The 18,613-nt window shown below is 45.0% G+C and overlaps 1 protein-coding gene across 1 annotated transcript in view; it reads left to right on the plus strand.

The window, feature by feature from the left end:
* LOC113248160 (uncharacterized) overlaps positions 1 to 18,613 on the plus strand; it is a 47,030-nt gene that overhangs the window by 13,270 nt on the left and 15,147 nt on the right. Inside the window, exons 5-9 of the mRNA XM_057304781.1 lie at positions 2,236 to 2,741; positions 2,958 to 3,105; positions 3,446 to 4,103; positions 11,194 to 11,515; positions 13,306 to 13,419. Coding sequence (XP_057160764.1) covers positions 2,313 to 2,741; positions 2,958 to 3,105; positions 3,446 to 4,103; positions 11,194 to 11,515; positions 13,306 to 13,419 — 1,671 coding nt within the window. The 5' untranslated portion in view covers positions 2,236 to 2,312. The remainder of the gene's footprint in view (positions 1 to 2,235; positions 2,742 to 2,957; positions 3,106 to 3,445; positions 4,104 to 11,193; positions 11,516 to 13,305; positions 13,420 to 18,613) is intronic.

Genomic DNA, 18,613 nt, shown 5'->3' on the forward strand with positions numbered 1-18,613 from the left:
TGGGCAAACGACTGAAACTCTTTGGGCCTCGGTTTTCTCATCTGTTAATATGTGTGTGATAACAAAACCTTGCGGTTTTTTCAAGGAGTCTGTGAGTTAATATATGTAAAATATCTAGTACGGTGCCTGGTACCTTAAAAGCAATATAAATGTCAGCTGTTATTGATATTGTGATTAGAATGTAAATTCCATTAAAGTAGGGACTTTGTTTTGTTGGCCACTTATCTCTAGTGCCTAGAACAGTACCTGGAATATAGTAGGCTCTGAATAAGTATTTGCTAAATGAATGAGTGGTGTGTGAGAAGGTTTGAAAGAAAAAGATAATATGGAACTCAAAGTGATAGGGAGTCAGCACCAAGAAAAGTTGGGGGGGAAATAAGAGCTCAGAGATCCTGTCCTTGGAGGGAAAAACCCTCTTGACTCTTCCTGGGGGTGGCGACTGTAGAGGTCAACGAAGTCACAAGTGTTAGAGATTTGTGGGGGGATAATGTTCACAGGTTACCCAGAAGGATGCTTCCCCACCCCAGTGGTTTTCCCTGCTTGGTAAGTATAACTGATAGTGGCAATATGGATTGAACGTTCTTGTAGTGTGAGCCGTGTCCAGTCATAACTTAGATACACTGTCCTTAGTTTTTTTCTTATTTTTCAGTGCATGCCAATACCTAAGAATAGTGTTGGGTTACACTTATGGTGAATTATAATCATTTTACTTAGATTTGGAACATTTATAAGGCTATAGGTCATGGCTCATGTGGATCTTGAAGTCTGTGTGGTGGACTATGACCAGGGTTTTTTGCTTTGGGGTTTAAAAAAAAAAAGCAGGATTTTAAAAACAGTAGTATGTGTCACATAATTCAGGATTCATAGTGTTTTGTGAAATTATTATTATTTCCGTTACTTTGTGTGTGTATCTCATGCATACATACATTCATGTGCACGTGTATGTGCGTGTTCTGGGTCTCAGTATAAAATGTTTCTTTCTCTTTTTTTTCGTTATAAAATATTTCTTAGGGTCCTGGTCAAAATCACTAGGCTACATAATATTCTTTCAGAAAATTGCTTTCATGGGGACACCTGGGTGGCTCAGTCGGTTAAGCATCTGCCTTCACCTCAGGTCATGATCCCGGAGTCCTGGGATCAAGTCCTGAGTCAGGCTCCCTGCTCAGCAGGGAGTCCACTTCTCCCTCTCCCTCTCCTTCTGAGTGTTCTCTCTCTCTCTCTCTCTCAAATAACTAACTAACTAACTAACTAAATAAATAAATCTTAAAAAGAAAAGAAAATTGCTTTCATTACTTACTATCCTGGTTAAAATTTTATCGTAAGCTTTAAGTGGTCATAGACACTTGTCTCTTTATGAGCACTAATTTTATTTTACACACAGTTGCCCACTCTCCATCCTCAAGGGGATTAAAAATTAAACAATTTCCAAGAAATTAAAGGACAAGAAACAGCTCAAAGGGGGCGCCTGGGTGGCTCAGCCGTAAGCGTCTGCCTTCCGCTCAGGTTATGATCCCAGGGTCCTGGGATCAGGCTCCCTGCTCAGCGGGAAGCCTGCTTCTCCCTCTCATACTCCCCTTGCTTGTGTTCCCTTTCTCGCTGTCTCTCTGTCAAATAAATAAATAAATCTTAAAAAAAAAAGAAAAGAAAAGAAACAGCTCAAAGTCTACCTCTGTTTTAAAATATCAGAATCAATATTTCTTTCATTTTAATACCTCTGACTCAAGACCAGTTCAGTTGGCTACTTTCTGATTCTTTTGCCATAGTGTTTTGATCACTAGGATCCATTTTGTTTCCCTTTTCTCCTATTCTTGGCGTCCTCTATGACCACTTGGCACCAAAATGCTCGTTTACCTCCATTCAGCTGAAAATTTACTCTGAGTCTCCTCTTTCAATTCAAATGGAAACCCTGTGTGTTTCAGCTGATTTATTTGAGCTTAATTCATTCAGGATGATCCAAATGGTCCCTTCTTTTGATAAAACTCTGTGTGTGTGTCTGTGTGTCTGTCTGTGTGTGTATGTGTCTGTGTTGGGACCGGGGTTGGTGGGGAGAGGTGTTTTTTTCCTGCTTTCCTTCCAGTGTCACCTGCATCAGAATTTGCTTAGTCCTTAGCATTACTCGTGCATTCAGTGTTCTTCACTAGACAGTGACTGCTTTTGTTACACAGACTCCCCGTGCCTACCAGCAGAAAAGATTTTCTACATTTTAGTATTTTTTTCTCTGCAATTATTTTTTAGATTTTGGGATTTCCAGGAGAAAAGCTCAAAGAGGAATCATCAAGAATAGACTCTTTTTCTGAAGAGTTAAGCCTAAGATGGCCACAGCCTTGGCCCTTCAGACTTCAGAGATGCAGGAAGGACTTCAGACAATAAAGGTAGAAGAGGAAGAGGGGGATTGTGCCTGTGGGCAGGAATCTGGCCTGTCGAGAGATAACCCTCATACCAGAGAGATCTTTCGTAGACGCTTCCGGCAGTTCTGCTACCAGGAGACTCCCGGGCCCCGCGAGGCGCTGAGCCAGCTCCGGGAGCTCTGCCGTCAGTGGCTGCGGCCCGAGACCCACAGCAAGGAGCAGATCGTGGAGCTGCTGGTGCTGGAGCAGTTCCTGACCATCCTGCCCGAGGAGCTGCAGGCCTGGGTGCGGGAGCACCGCCCAGTGAGTGGGGAGGACGCGGTGACTGCGCTGGAGGATCTGGAGAGGGAGCTGGATGAGCCGGGAGAGCAGGTGGAAGATGGGAGAACGGAGGTTTGTACCTGCAGGAGCAAGGGTGAGGTTTCAGTGCAGCAAGAGGAAGAGGAGGAGGATTTCTTTGTGCCTCACATGGTCTATTGTGGGCTGTCCATCTCTCTGCCTCTTGTCGCCAGTTTCTTGGTGGTATTTTTCCTATACAGTGGACCTGGGAAGGCCGCCTTACAATGTGTCTCTGATATTTGATTTGTGACTGTCCTTAATTTCCACCAGGTCCCAACCTATGCTTGTGAACAGGGAGAGTTTGCGAAGGAGAAAGCAACTCGGGGAGCAGCCCAGGAGTTGTCAGGTGGCCCGCTCCAGCCGTTGGAAGAGCTGCCTCCGAGCAGTTCGCGAGAGCTGTGCCCGGTTCAGGAGATCGGTGAGGATCAGAATTGCCTCGGGAGGCCTCCCTCACTCCCTGAGTGTCCATCCGTTCAGCACATCTGTTCAGTGTGTGCTGTGCGTCAGGCCATGTGTTTGGTCCTGGGGATTCCGTGACAAGCAAGGTAGACATGCTCCCTGCCCTCAGGAAGCTCGCAGCTTGGCAGGAGAGGCAGACAGCACACGAGCAGTTACAGTTCAGTGTGTCTTCTCCCTGAGGGCAAAGTAAAAGTAAACAGAAACTGTGGTTATTCGTCCCCTGCCACCCACTCTCCCGGCTGGTTTTTCCCTTTTTCCTTTGGAAACGTAATATTCACGTGATCCACAAATTATTTCAGGTCATGAGGCTGGGACTTGGAACGTGGAGTTAGCCCCACAGAGGGAGCTTTGTAAAGAAATGAGATCTCTTGTGGAAGTACCTGAAAAACTGAATGGTGATATTACTCAGATGCCTGAACGTGGAGACGACTGTGACCACGAGGGCAGATTGGAAAGGCAGCGGGCAAGCTCTTCCGTGGAGAGACCCTATATCTGTGGTGAATGTGGGAAGAGCTTCACCCAAAATTCCATCCTTATCGAGCACCAGAGAACCCACACGGGGGAGAAGCCCTACGAGTGCGATGAGTGTGGGCGGGCCTTCGGGCAGCGGTCAGGCCTGTTCCAGCACCAGAGACTCCACACCGGGGAGAAGCGCTACCAGTGCAGCACCTGCGGCAAAGCCTTCAGTCAGAACGCCGGGCTCTTCCATCACCTCAGGATCCACACGGGGGAGAAGCCCTTCCAGTGCGGTCAGTGCAGTAAGAGCTTTAGTCGACGTTCTGTCCTCATTAAGCATCAGAGAATTCACACTGGGGAGAGGCCTTACGAATGTGAGGAATGCGGCAAGAACTTCATTTACCACTGCAACCTCATTCAGCATCGGAAGATCCACCCCGTGCTGGGTCCAGCCGGCCCCTTGGAACAGGTAGGGCAACATTTCCCGACGTCAGGCCACTAGCGCGGTCGCAGGGTAGGCTCTTACTTTGTCCCTGAAGCAAGGTAATGGTAAAAAATAGTTTAATCCTCTTGAGGAGGAAGCTCCAAGGAGAGCCAGTGATATTGTCCGTACTTTTATGCTGAGAGAAGCATAATATCTTAAGTACATCTGTCAGGATCTGACAAGTCAACAACACCCACACTTTGCAATACTGAGTCTTGTTGTGTAGACTTTATCAACATAGTCTCCAGTCTCACACGCTCCTGTGCAAAAAGTTTTCTAGGTGTACTTCAGGAGAACTTCATCCTGGTTTTAAGAAACTTTTAAAAGAGGTTTTTAAAAATTATATGCTGTGTGAAATTATGTTAAATGAGTATTTAAAAACTAATTTAAAAATAATTGCAGTAAAACCTGTAATGTAAACGATTCGACTCTTTTCTGTTTTCATAAAATATCATTTGCTTTTTGACCTACAACGGGGGGCAGATGAATCCTCCCATAAATACACAAAAGGCTTTTCCCTATAGGAGAACTCTGTAGAGTTCCAGTAACTCGGCCTCCGGTTAGGATCCAAGGAATTGAAGCAACCATGTGTTACTAGTAGCTCAGTGGCTAGACGTAGCTGATACTGCTCCAGATTTTAAATTTGTGCGGACCAAGAAACTTAGCTAAAAATCTGATATCTCACTTCCGATCTTTGTTATGAAAATATAGGCCTCTTTGCATTTTTCCTGTGACTTACAAGTGTTTGCAGTTTTTGCTTTCTTTCTTTAACCTTAGTTATGGAGAATTTCAAACACATACAAAAAGAGAAAAGTATGATCAGTCTTCCATGTTGATTGTTTTTTATAAGCTCCAGGCTTCTCAGCATTACCTGCTGATTACCACCAAGGTCATGCATAAAAAAACTTCTTTCCCTTAGCAGTTATTGAGTGTTTCCTTTATACTTAAGCCCAGGACACACACAAAGGAAAATCTCTGGAGATGACAATCTGTATCTGAGTACCAAATACACAGCAGATCACTCAACAATAATAGAAACACTGTAAGGGACCTTAGAGATCACTTCTCTGTCCCCTTACATGATTGATGCAGAAATGGAGGCTCTGGGAAGTAGCTGTAAGGTCATACGGACAGCTGGTTAATGGAGCTGGAGCTGGAGCTAGAACCCTGTCTTCTAGCTCCTTGTGCTCTTTCTACTAAGCCACTGGAGGCATTTTATCTCCAAACAGAAATTACTAGCATATGGAACTTAGAAGATTTAGAAGGCACTGAGCTTTTGCTTTTTAGCTCAACAAAGCCTCCCATCTGTGTGTTTCAATAAATGCACAGCTCCTCTGTTCAGTTTACAGTGGAGTTCCAGGAAAGACTCACCACTTACCCCTCATTTGGGGCATTTTATTTTTAAGTAATCTCTACACCCAATGTGGGGCTCAAACTCACAACCCCAAGATCAAGAGCTGCGTGCTCCACTGACTGAGCCAGCCAGGCAACCCAATTATTTTTAACCTTTAAATTTTAACTTACTTAGAGGGACTTTTCAAGAAGGGTAACTCGTTCTTCATCCGACTCAAGTATCAGAACAACATTAAAAAGGGAGCCTATCTTTTCCCTTATAGGTAGCCATTTCTCTAGTATCTTACATATCTTCAGTGTTTCTTTATGTAAATACAAGAAAACGTGAATACATATCACCTTATTTCCTCTATTACCCAGAAAGATGGCCTCCCGTTTGCACTGTGCTACCCCTTGCCGTGTTTGCCAAACAGTACAGTCCTTAGAGTAACAGAGCTTCCTTGTTCTGTTTACAAGTGGACAGTATTTCATCTGTTGGGGCTCCACAGTTTTTAACACATTCCCGTAGATGTACAATCTCTATTTTAAAAGGTCGCAAATTGTTTCATTCTTCTCCCAAATGTGGTTCAAGCCAAATTCTGTTTAAAAACAACAGCTTCCACATGAGCTAGGAAACAGGGTTTGGGCAACTAGAGTTGTACCTAATTCTTCTGCAGAGAAATGCAGAAGTGATGGCGGTGGTTTTCAGTCTTGTGTATTTGGCTCTATTATGTATCCTAGTCATAATATTTCAAACCATTTCTGTCGCCATTTGTGGCTAATTGTAGGTCTTATCAAAACTCTTACATTTTCTCAACAGTGTATTTTACTGTGTGTTGAGGTTAAATTATTTCCAAAAGAAATACATATGGATTTTAAAGTGAAGTTAAGGAAAATATAGTAGACAAGTTTGAAATAAAAATCAGCTTCTCCAGTAATTACATACTCCATGTAGTAATATAATACATATGCTATTATAACCTGAGTTCGTAAGTACCTCAGACGCCGCTGCATATGCCGGAGCAGCATGTTTGGGTAATTCGATTATATCAGCTCTTAAAAGATTTAAAATATGAACAGATCAGGATTTTAAAGGCTGTATTTCTAATGGACTGTTTTTACACCTACAGTTGAAGATTGGATGTTTGGTTTGTTTTGTGCTTGTCTTTTTGTTTTGTTTTGTTCACAGCTTCTCAAAAATTCTAAATTTTCTCAACAACTGGTGAAATACCAAGAAACAAAAGCTGTCATATATGCTGTAGAGACATACACCACTTAGAATGCAGTGATGGTTGACATCATTAAATGACTTACAGTTCACCAAACTACTTGTTCTCTGATACTAATTGTTCTAATTCGCTTATGCTAATTCTCTTATCTAGGGTGCACATTTGTCATTACTTGATCACTGATGTTTGCCGTAGCCTGTGGATAATGGCCTGTAGGGCCGCACACTGTTTCTGTCTCAGTTGTCTCCCTTTTACATTCCTACGTTACCCTCACTTCTCTCTTTTCTGTGTCTACCCTGGCTCTTCTTATTCAACCCATGAAGTCTCTGGCATTGATCTCCTTTCAGGTGATCCGTAAACCAGTAGCCATCCCTCCCTATGCCTTTGAAAGTCCAATCTGAAAGAGTAGTCAATTTTATGGCTGAGCAAGGTGTAAGAAATACTGATTCATATCCAGTTATGGTTCTTGGGGGATGGTCCAGCACCGCTCTGAGGACTGTTAGGAGATTGGACACTGTATGTCAAGAAATGGCTGAGAATTTTGCAACCAGAATTTGTCTAGGGCTGTGGGTATAAGAGCCCTGAAGACACTATTTCACTGTAATTTTTATTTGAAGGTCAGGACTCAAGGAGAACCAAGTCTCTGTCCACATTTTATATTTGGAAATGACTCCTGTTTTCTATATCTGACAATACTTTTCCTTTAAAAAACATAATTTATAGTAGAACATTGTTTTATATTTTTCCTATAAGACAAAAGTTATTTCTGAGGATATTTTAAAATACAAGTATATCTAAAGTCCAGGCCCCTGGGTGGCTCAGTCAGTTAAGCATCTGCCTTCAGCTCAGGCCATGATCCCAGGGTCCTGGGATGAGCCCCATGTTGGGCTCCCTCCTCAACTGGGATTTTGCTTCTCCCCGCCCCCCCCAACTCATGCTTGCTCATTTCTCAAATAAATAAAATCTTAAATATGTTTTCTTTTCTTTTCTTTTTTTAAAAGATTTTATTTATTTATTTGACAGATCCAGCGAGAGAGGGAGCATAAGCAGGGGGAGTGGGAGAGGAAGAAGCAGGCTCCCAGTGGAGCAGGGACACCAATGAGGGGCCTGATCCCAGGACTCCGGGATCAACCCTGAGCTGAAGGCAGACGCTTAACGACTGAACCACACAGGCGCCCCTTAAATATGTTTTCTTTTAATTTTTTTAAATTTTGTTTATTAGAGTACAAACAGAGCAGAGGCTGAGGGAGAAGCAGACTCCCCACTGAGCAGGGAGCCCCGATGTGGGGCTCGATCCCAGGACCCTGGAATCATGACCCTAGCCGAAGGCAGGCACCCAACTCACTGAGCCTCCCAGGTGTCCCTAAATAAATAAAATCTTAAAAAAATAGTATATCTAAAGTCAAAATTATAAAATATGAAGTACTTTCTCAGGAGCAGTTTTGAAATATAAAATCTATACTAGTATACGTGTGTGTCGGTTAAATGTTGAGTTAGAAGTTGGGAGAAAAGTAGATTATTTGTAGAAGGACATGGAGGATAGAGGAAGGTGTTTTAGGCAGAGGGAACAGGGTGAGGAAGGCCCAACTAAGGTATGCTCAAGAGCCAGGCGTTTTCCAGTTTGGCCAGGTCATGGAGCTCCTGCAAGGAAGCGCAGGAGTGGGGGCCAGGTTGAGAGGGCCTTGAACACTTTGCTGTGCGTTTGGTCTTTGTTTGGTAAGCATAATGGGGTCACTGAAAGTATTTTGTTGTGCTATAGGGGCTTTTTAACACAGAATCAGAGATGTTACCCTTAGGAAGAAATTTTGAGTGTACCCATTTCATACCTACCTGAGAAAAGTGAAGCCCTAAGTGGTTAAATACTTGTAGTGATCTTTTTTTTTTTTTTTTTTTTTAAAGAATTTATTTATGTGTGAGAGAGAGATAGTGAGAAAGAGCCCGAGGGGGTGGGGAGAGGGAGAAGCTCAATCCCAGGACCCTGGGATCATGACCTGATCTGAAGGCAGATGCTTCACCGACTAAGCCACTCAGGCCCCCCTGTAGTGATCTATTTTTTAATCGCATTAAAATTTTTAAAAACAAAACTATGAAAGTTTCATAGACACTTAGACTTGGAGCCTGGGACACGTTTTAGGCGTCTGCAAATAGCAACAGCAGCAACAAAATGGGAGGGAAAGAGAAAGGGGAAGAACAAAATGTGAGAACATGAAAAGGACTTCGGCAAAATTACACATTAAAACTGGATGAGACCAAAGAGAAAGTAAAAGAAGAAGACGTGGAGACAGTGTTGCCAAGAAATGTGCTTTATCTTTATACTAGCTGTTATTAGAGATCCCTCTGTGTCTCAGTTGGTGCACGTGTCTTAGCAGTGAAAACAGCCACTGCTCTTTGTTCCTCACCCATTTCAGTGCTTTACATAAAAAAGAGAAGGAGGAGAAGAGCACAGTGTATAAATTACTGATTTTTGTTTTTAGGTCCCTGTGGACCCACACCCAGTTTGCCATGCGAACGTCTCCGCTCTATGATGAAGCCACTGTTTTCTGAATGTACACCTGTGTTAGAATCACCTGCGCTGTTTGAACTCCAGTTTCCTGGGCACTACCCCAGACTGGCTGAATGTCTCTGAGGGCAGGACCTGGGAATCTGCATTTTAGCTAGCTTATCAGTGGTTGTCAGACATAAGGTACCTAACCATATATAATTTATTGCCCAGTCTGGGACACTTGAGAATGAAAGGGTATTAATAATTACACCCAGACAAGAGGCGGAACAGGATGGGTGGTCTTTCCACTTCCGACTTTCCCAGCTGAGGAGATAGAAGATGAGAGAATCAGAAAGAATACAGTGTTCTCATGAAAGCTCAGGTAGAACATCTATGAAGGAGGCTGTGGGAGATGGCGGTGTAGCCACCACCTGCCTGGTTTGAAATAATTCTTATTAACACATCTGTTGGGTTAGGTAAGAAAGGGTGGGTATGCCTACAAAACCACACTCCCCCTAAAAAGATCCCCCCAAAACAACAACGATAAAAACAGTTAAGATAGCTAGTTACCGAACGTGAACCTGTTGAGGTCATGGTTTACCAGACAAGGTGGATGACCTCTCAGAAGTGTAAGGAGCATCTCGGTGAATAGGGACTGATGGACTAGTGTGGGATGCTCATTTGTAAACTGGAGGAGAAGTGGGAGTATAGGGCACCAGCGGAGAACCTTGCGGGAATGAGGCAGAGGGTGAGCCAGCTTAAGCAAGATGAATGGGGACCGGATCCTGTGCCAGGTAGCTTCGTAAGTTACCATAACTGACGCACGTACTTCACTGGCTGCGGAACCAGAGCCGTGTTCCGGCCGCAGCTGATCCTGCCGCCATGTCCCCAGCACTGCGTGCCCTTGGCTTTCTGCTGACGTGGTACAGTGGGGGATCTCTAAGTGGTTCCGGTACCCAAAGGACAAGCCCTGAGACGGTGGAGAGCAAGCCCGCGTGCCGCTTTGCTCGGGGTGGTGCTGATTATTGCTTCGGACCCTGGGGGCCCATGGACAGTGGGCTCTGCACAAAGGGGATCTGCAGGGACCCTGCGGGCTGGGACCGCGGACGACCAGAGTCTTGGGGGAACGGAAGGCAGCGCAGCATTCCGTGAGAGCGGACAGGTGTCCTCGGTCGGGCAGAGAGCTGGGGGCCCAGGCAGAGTGGCCGCTGGCCACCTGGGGGACCGCTTGCCGGAGGCATTCCCAGGCCGCGGCGCTGGCGAGGGCCCCACGCCGGAGGTGCGAGCCCAGCCACCACTGAGATGACGGGTCCTCTAGGCTTCCTAGAGAGGCGGCGAGGAGCCGGCGGAGGCGCGCCCCGGCGTCGTGATGTACTTCCGGGCTGCCGTCGCGTGCCGGGCTCGGCGCTTCTCCCTCGCGTGGGTCCCCTGGGTCGGCGCTCGCGTGCACGAGCGGGGCGCGGGTTTGCGGACGCTGTGTGGCCGCGGCCTTGAGGCCGGCGGGTGGTTTTCTGTTCCGTGGGCGGGTCTCCTGGGGTGATGGCCCACGGTCTTGCATATTGTGCGGTGAAGGCTTGGTGCCCTCAGGTACGATGACGGGGTCCGCGCCGACTGTTGCGGGCCGGAGCGACGTGCCGGGGGCGCTTCTGTGGCAAAGGAAACGGAAGCCAGCCCGTCCCTCAAGCACACACTTGTACGTGCCGCTCGCCGTGGCTCTGGAACGGGGACGCGCCAGATGACAGGGGCGCTGTGCCTTCCAGTGTGGGGAGGACGGCGGGTGAACTATCGCAAAGCAGCGTGAGGGCCTCGAGGAAGTAAAACGTCGCACACTCGAGGGCCTTTGGAGGTGCGGGGTGGCGAGTTCGAGGCCAGACCCCGAGCAGGAGACAGTAAGCGGAACGAATAGGAAGCCACTGGCACGGACGGCGTGTGACGGAGCAGAAAACTGCCGCGGGGGACGTGGGTGTGGTGTGGCCGGGGCGGAGGGGGAAGTACGCAATGACTGGACTGCTCCAAGAACGCAGACGTCAAAAGGCAGTGGCGTCTCCATTTCTAATGTAACAGCTCGTACCCAGACTGTGGGCACACTGCCCTGCGGAAGAGCCCGCGCCCCGGGCTTCCGCCCTCGCAGCTCTGCTCGGCCACCTCAGTAGAGTTCGTCGGCGTGCCGGCACCCCGTGAGCTGCGGCATGGCCCCGTGGGTGGGAAGGGCCGCTCCGCAGAGAGCGGACAGCTGTCTAAGCAGGGCAGTAACGTAATCCTGCTAGGCTTCTGGGACCATTCTGGGAGCAGCGTGGTGGAGGAATGGGAAGGGAGCAAGCCCGGAGGCAGGAGGGAAGAGACGTGCAGCTGTCGCAGAAAGAGCCAGTACTCTAAGTTGGCGAGAGTAAGGCGGTGGCTGTGGAGATGAAGAGGGGTGGAGTGGAATTACGTGGGAAAGGTAGATGTACTGTGCTTGATGACCAAGGACTAAAAAGTGCTGAGCACACTGCCTGGCATATACTAAGCATTACAAAACTTTTAAAAGAATATATAGTCAGGGAGGGGCCCCTGGGTGGCTCAGTAGTTTGAGCCTTTGAGCGTCCAACTTGATTTCGGCTCAGATCGTGATCTCAGGGTGGTGGGATCCAGCCCCGTGAAGGGCTCCACGCTCAGCGTGGCATCAGCTTGTCACTTACCCTCTGCTCCTCCCCTGCTCTCTCTCTCAAATAAATAAAATCTTTAAAAAATAAAATATATTCAGAGATAGGTTTTTGGATTAGATGATTAGGTGAATGAATGTCCCCCCCCCCTTTTTTAAAGTAGACTCCATGCCCAGCATGGATCCCAGTACAGGGCTTGAGATCACAATCCTGAGATAAAGACCTGAGCTGAGATCGAGAGTCAGATGCTTAACTGACTGAGCCACCCAGGTGCTCCATACATGTGCCATTAAAAAAAAAAAAAAAAAGGGTCCAAAAAAAGAAAGAAATGGATAATTTTGGAGGAGGCATTGATTATAACGGGGGAAATGAGTTAATTTTTAGTGGTGTTGAGATGCTTTTAAGACGTATAAGCAGAAGTGTCTACTACACCATTGGACTATAATGGTCTGGAGCTCCAAAGCAAGATTGGGATAAGAGAATCAGATTTAGGAGTTCTTAGGTGACAGCATCTCAGTTCTCAGATGCTACTGAATGGACAATGTTGCCCAGAATGAATGTGGAATGAGAAGGAGGCTGGGTCTCAACTTAGGATAACCAGACATTCTTGGCAAGGTGAAGAAGAGCCATAAAGTAGACTTAGGAATGAGCTATTTGACAAGCCCTTATTTAATACTTCCTGAGCGCTAGGCATTGGTCTAAGCACTTTACAAAAACCAACTCATGGAAAACAGCCAGAAGACTGTAGTTCTTACCAGACTGAGAGTGGCTAGCAGCGTGAGGTGCTGCAGAGGCATCTGGGAAGCAAAGGACTGAAAAATACTCACTGGGTTTGTGTACAAAGCGGGCCTTGGTTAATTGACTTGGGACCCCTGACTCAAATGTGGGACACATTGACTGACACGCACACTGTTTTTTTCTGAAACTAAAAATGCTTTTGAAAGTATCTGGCACAATTCTTGGCACAGAGAAGTTGATTTGTAACTATAACTGACTTAATCTGTGGCAGGCAATTTAAGCAGGCAAAGCTGTTTGCTTTGTTTTTATTCATTATCTGAGTATTTCACATTATCTGAATTTGTCACTGAATTTTCTAGATCTAAAAGCCACTAGTATTGTTCTTTAATCCTAAAGTAACTGAATTGTTTTTTCCTTAATTTTCTGACATTATTCTAATGACATTTTGTGCTTGTTTTATCTTTTACAGAGCATGTTTACCTTCAAATCATTGGCCTGACCACAGCGATTCACCCTAAGTATGTTCTTAGTTTGGCGTTAATCTCTTAACAGTAATGTGTTATGTGTTACCTCCCCCTACTGTTGTAGTGAGCCAGTCTTCCGAGCAGTTTGCTTAGAAATGGATTCAGTCAAGCCCTTTTGGGCTGCAAACAGAAGGAATGTCAACTAGTTACAGAATTTAGCTTGCACAGAATTGGTGCTTCTGACGGGAGTTCTTCAGACAAAACTTAAGGCAGTTCTGCTGGGAGGATTCCCTTCAGCTTCTGAAGTCCAGCTTTAGGCTCTCTGCGGTCAGTGGCTGTGGCCGGAGACCCACAGCAAGGAGCAGATCCTGGAGCTGCCGGTGCTGGAGCAGTTCCTGACTGTCCTGCCCGAGGAGCTGCAGGCCCGGGTGTGGGAGCAGCCCAGAGTATAGGGAGGAGGCTGTTCCTGGATTGGAGGGCTTGTCGAGGAAGCTGGATAATCTCTGAGGAAAGGTGAGATAAGAAAGAAATGATCTATCATCAGAAGGCGGGTATTCTCTCCAGAGAGAAGAGAGTTGAGATCTCTCAGGAGAAGTGAGGGAAATGGCCAAGATATACTGGCCAGAGTTGCATTCCTCTCCCTGTCCTTTTATTCCCTGCCATTGCAGGTCAAGGGAAACTCTGCTTTCTGTCCAGCGGTTCTATGTTCTCCATTAATGTTGGGATCGAAGCTCTAAAACTCTCAGCATGTGTCACCCTGGTCAAATTTATGTCATTGTCCCTGCGTCCTAGTCCTCCTACAGGGACAGGAAGGGCCCAGGGGCAGACAGCTTATCTGGCGGCAGGAGAGGACTCACTAGGGGTCCAGCTCCCACCAAAACAGGTGGGCTCAATTCTGAACCTTGGGAGCTGCCCCCTGTTTAGGAGAAAGGTGAAGAGATTCCATTCCCCCCGGGGGGGGGGGGGGATAGGAAATGTCTTCTTGTATTTTTCCAAATGAACCTCATCACTAAAATTTTTGCCTACCTTTCCCTTGATCTTTTGTTCCACATTTAACCTGTTCCTCTAAGCACACCATTTTAACCTTATGCTTCTTCCTTCACTTCTTTGTACTAAAATTTTTGAAAATCCTTCTCCTATTAAATGGTTTAGTTTCTTCATTCTAACTCAATTCTACCAACTTCCCTGACCCTGACCTCTTATCCTAAAGGCAGGAGAACAACTTCTACATTGAAACCAATGGAAAATGATTCAAAAGCCACGTGCAGTAGAGAAAATTTTAAATGTACATTTAAAAAAAATTAGTATAGGAAACAAAACTTACTATTTTTATGTGCTTGTTGGAGAAGCACACGTATATGCCCAAATATAATCGTACTGAACATATCAACTGCCACTGCTTTTAAATTTAGTATTACGTTCTGGACATATTTCCGAGTTACATGTAACCCATATATATAGCGGACATAGGTTTCATTGTGTGGGTATCAAATAGTTTTTTATTTTTTTGCTTTTGATCAGGTCTTTATTCAGAATTTGCTGTCCAAAATGAGTCAATAGTTATGGAACAAACAAATTCAAGTTTATGCAGCCGGCTTCTTGTCTTCTGTGGTGGGTTTCTTTCCTACAGGCTTCTTCTCAGCTTGCTGGTTTCTTGGTAGCTGTGGCTTTTTTTTTCCCCACCAGAGGTTTCTTCTGCTCCTGAACACCAACAGCCTTCTTTCCTTTCTTCCCTACCACAGGCTTCTTTTCTTTTTCTTTCTTTCTTTTTTTTTTAAAGATTTCATTTATTTATTTGTCAGAGAGAGAAAGAGCCCAAGCAGGGGGAGTGGCAGGTAGAGGGAGAAGCAGGCTCCCAGCTGAGCAAGGAGCCAGAAGGCAGATGCTTAACTGACTGAGCCACCCAGGCGGCTCTCTACCACAGGCTTCTTGCCCAGAACCCCCTTCTCATCCGATTTGGCTTCTTAGGCTGCTGCTGCCTTATCCATCCGGAGCTTGTGATTCTTGGCCTGGTGAAGAATGGCGTTCAGCACGTGGTCTTCACGTTCAGGTTTAGCTTCAGTGTGATTCCAGGCTTTTAAGTTGGTTTCTGTCTCTTTCTTTCTTTCTTTCTTTCTTTCTTTCTTTCTTTCTTTCTTTCTTTCTTTCTTTCTTTCCCTCTTTCTCTCTCTCTCTTTCTCTTTCTTTCTCCCTTTCTCCCTTTCTTTTTTTTTTAAGATTTATTTATTTGAGAGGGAGAGGGAGGTGTGGATAGGCAGAGGGAGAGAATCTTCAAACAGACTCCCTGCTGAGTGCAGAGCCCAACACAGGGCTTGATCCCAGGACCCTGAGATCATGTCCTGAGCCCAGACCAAGAGTCAGCCGCTTAACTGAGCCACCCAGGCTATAAGTTTCTTAAAATGCAAAACAGCCTCCTTGTCTTCTTGTAGCCTTCAACTTTGTCTTCAGCCAACAAAGGAAGTTCAGGAACTTCTTCAATACGTGACCTATAGACATGGCCAGCGCTGGAAAGGCTCATGCAGCCAGGGCAGAGCAGATGGCATATCGCTTCTGTGTTGTTTTGGTTGGTGCAAATGTGCGGCCCCCACGACACATATTTGCAAAAGTACCCTGGCCACAATAGCAAGTCCCATCACCTCGTACTCTAGGAATTCGAGCCACGGCTTGGCCAGTACCCCAAGACTGAGCACTGGTTTGACAGTCTGCTAATTCACTGACAGCATAGAGTCATCTGTTGTTTTTGCACAAGTTGGTGTGAACAGAGTTTACAATATCAGGTCAAATGGGAGCCTTGAACACAGCAAGCAAAGTACCATTTTTGCCAGATGACTACCCCTTTTCAGAGTACACATATATCAGTGGATGAGCACACACCATGGCGGGGAGAAGAAAGGGCCAGGCTCTTCTCAACCTGGCGGCTCCTACAGGAAAAGCCCAAATTGTCTTTTAACTAGGAGGGTTTGTAAGTTGCTTCCTTTTTCTTTTTCTTTTTTTTTTTTTTTTTTTTTTTACACACTACCAACTAAAAGCCCCAAATTCTTATCTTTTTTATTTTTTTTATTTTTTTTTTTTTTTTTTTTTTTAAAAGATTTATTTATTTATTTATTTGACAGACATAGAGACGGCCAGCGAGAGAGGGAACACAAGCAGGGGGAGTGGGAGAGGAAGAAGCAGGCTCCCATCGGAGAAGCCTGATGTGGGGCTCGATCCCAGAACGCCAGGATCACGCCCTGAGCCGAAGGCAGACGCTTAACAACTGAGCCACCCAGGCGCCCCCTTTTTTATTTTTTTTAAAGATTTTATTTATTTATTTGACAGAGAGAGACAGCCAGCGAGAGAGGGAACACAAGCCGGGGGGGGGGGGGGGTGGGAGAGGAAGAAGCAGGCTCTCAGTGAAGGAGCCTGATGTGGGGCTCGAACCCAGAACGCTGGGATCACGCCCTGAGCCGAAGACAGACACTCAACCACTGTGCCACCCAGGTGCCCCTCTTTTTTTATGTTTTATTATTATGTTTTATGAAAGAGTACAAATCTATATAAAAGAATTGTATAATGAATCTCCATGAACCTGCCACCCAGTTTCAACATTATCAAATCATGACCATCTTGTCCATTTATAACTCTACTCACTTCCATATTATTTTTTCCATATAATTTTGAAATATATCTCAGATATATTCTTTCAAATGTAAATATCTATATAGCTCAAAAGATGAATTCTTAGAGGCATGACTTTAAGGAATTTCTTTAATGTAACCATAATAGTATTATCACACCTAAAAAAATTAGCAAAAATCCCTTAATACCACGTTTCTAGTTGTTTCAAAGATATCATGGATTTTTAAATCTTGTTTTGGCTTGTATGTTTGAGTTGGGAATCCCAAGAAGAAAACACATTTTGATCGGTTGATATGTCTCTTAACTTTCTTTTAATATATAGGCCCCTCTTCCTTCTTATCTCCCCACTTGCAGTTAACTAAAAACATCAGGTTGGGGGGGGTGCCTGGGGGGCTCAAGTGTTTGAGTGTCTTCCTCCGGGTCAGGTCATGATCTCCAGGTCCTGAGATCAAGCCTTGTGTCGGGCTCCCAGCTTGGTTTGGGGGTAAGTCTGCTTCTCCCTCTCTCTCTGCTGCTCCCCACTGTCTGTGCTCTGTCTCTCCCTCTCTCAAATGAATAAATTAAAAATCTTTTAAAAAAAAAATCAGTTTGGGGGCACCCGGCTGCCTCAGTCAGAGGAGCCTGTGACTCGGTCTCAGGGTCATGAGTTCAAGCCCCACCTTGTGGGTAGACATTACTTAAAATAAATAAATTAATTAATTAATTAATTAAAAAAAACTAAGCACACAGGTTGTTTGTCAGATAGAGTCCCATAGTGAGGACTTTGCCATCTGCATCTGGTGCTGTAGTTTAATGTCTTCTGTCCTCTCCGTTTTCTATAAATTGCAGTAAACTGGGGGCTTGATCAAAATCGAGTTTAAGGTTTGGGAACAAGGGAAGTTTAACTTGGCAAGGTGGTGTGTTCTATCAGGAGCTTACAACATCTGGTTGTCTCTTTTTCTGTGATGTTACAGCTCGTGATCCTCAGTACCTACATCTGTGAATCCATTAGCGGTTCCAGAATGTCGATATTCTTACTGTGTTGTCCTTCATTTAACAAAGCTAGAATATTTATATAAAGAGATACTTCCCCTATATTCTTACTTGGTTACCCAGTGGTTCTTACAGAAGAAGCAAGATGATTGATTAACTCCCTCCCCACTACCTGTTTTTTGGTTTTTTTAAGATTTTATTTGATAGCACACAAGTGGTGTGGAGGGGCAGAGGGAGAGGGAGAAGCAGACTCCCTGCTGAGCAGGGAGCCGGATGCAGCACTGGATCCCAGGATCCTGGGATCATGACCTAAGCCGAGGGCAGATGCTTAACCAGCTGAGGCACCCAGGTGCCCCTCCCACTACCTATTTTTAAAAATCAGTTTCAAAACAATGAATTCATTTTGCTGTCATTGTCTAAAACAGTGGCCAATTGTTATTAATAATAGTATTTAGAACTCATGGATTTAAATATATTTCATATTTTTCAATCCATTGTACTTAGCTATCCATATTGAAGCTCATTGGTCTCATCTTTGGGTAGTAGGAGCCTGTTGAGTTTGACTCCTCTATTTATGATGAGTCTAGGCATTCCGATAGCTTTCTTGCCGTCTGGTATAACAAGAGGTACAGACTCAGCTTCTGATTCCTTCCCACTCCTGGAATCAGTCATTTTTCCAAGACCCCTTGATTCTGTTTAGTGGGAAACAGTATGTCAAGACCAAAAATAAGGTACTAGGAGTGTTCGTTGCTTTATTGGACGTAGTTCCTAGGCCTTTTCAGTACTCAAAGCTAAGAAAAAATTTAAGATAAACTATGTATTGTGAATTCATATTGATAGTTCCAGTTCAAATTCAGTATTTCAGGGGCTTAATCTGTCTTTCATCTGTATCTCCTTTTGGAAAATTCTCAAAAGACATCAGGAATGGTAGAGTATCAAACACTCATTTGCTTTATCCCACATTATATACACAATAGCCTCAATTAAAATGCTGGCATTACCATCAGCTAGTATGATTATTATAAACAGCTTCATGCTTGTGCCTGTGTT

Source organism: Ursus arctos, unplaced genomic scaffold (assembly GCF_023065955.2).
Source record: "Ursus arctos isolate Adak ecotype North America unplaced genomic scaffold, UrsArc2.0 scaffold_31, whole genome shotgun sequence".
NCBI classification, from domain to species: Eukaryota; Metazoa; Chordata; class Mammalia; order Carnivora; family Ursidae; genus Ursus; species Ursus arctos.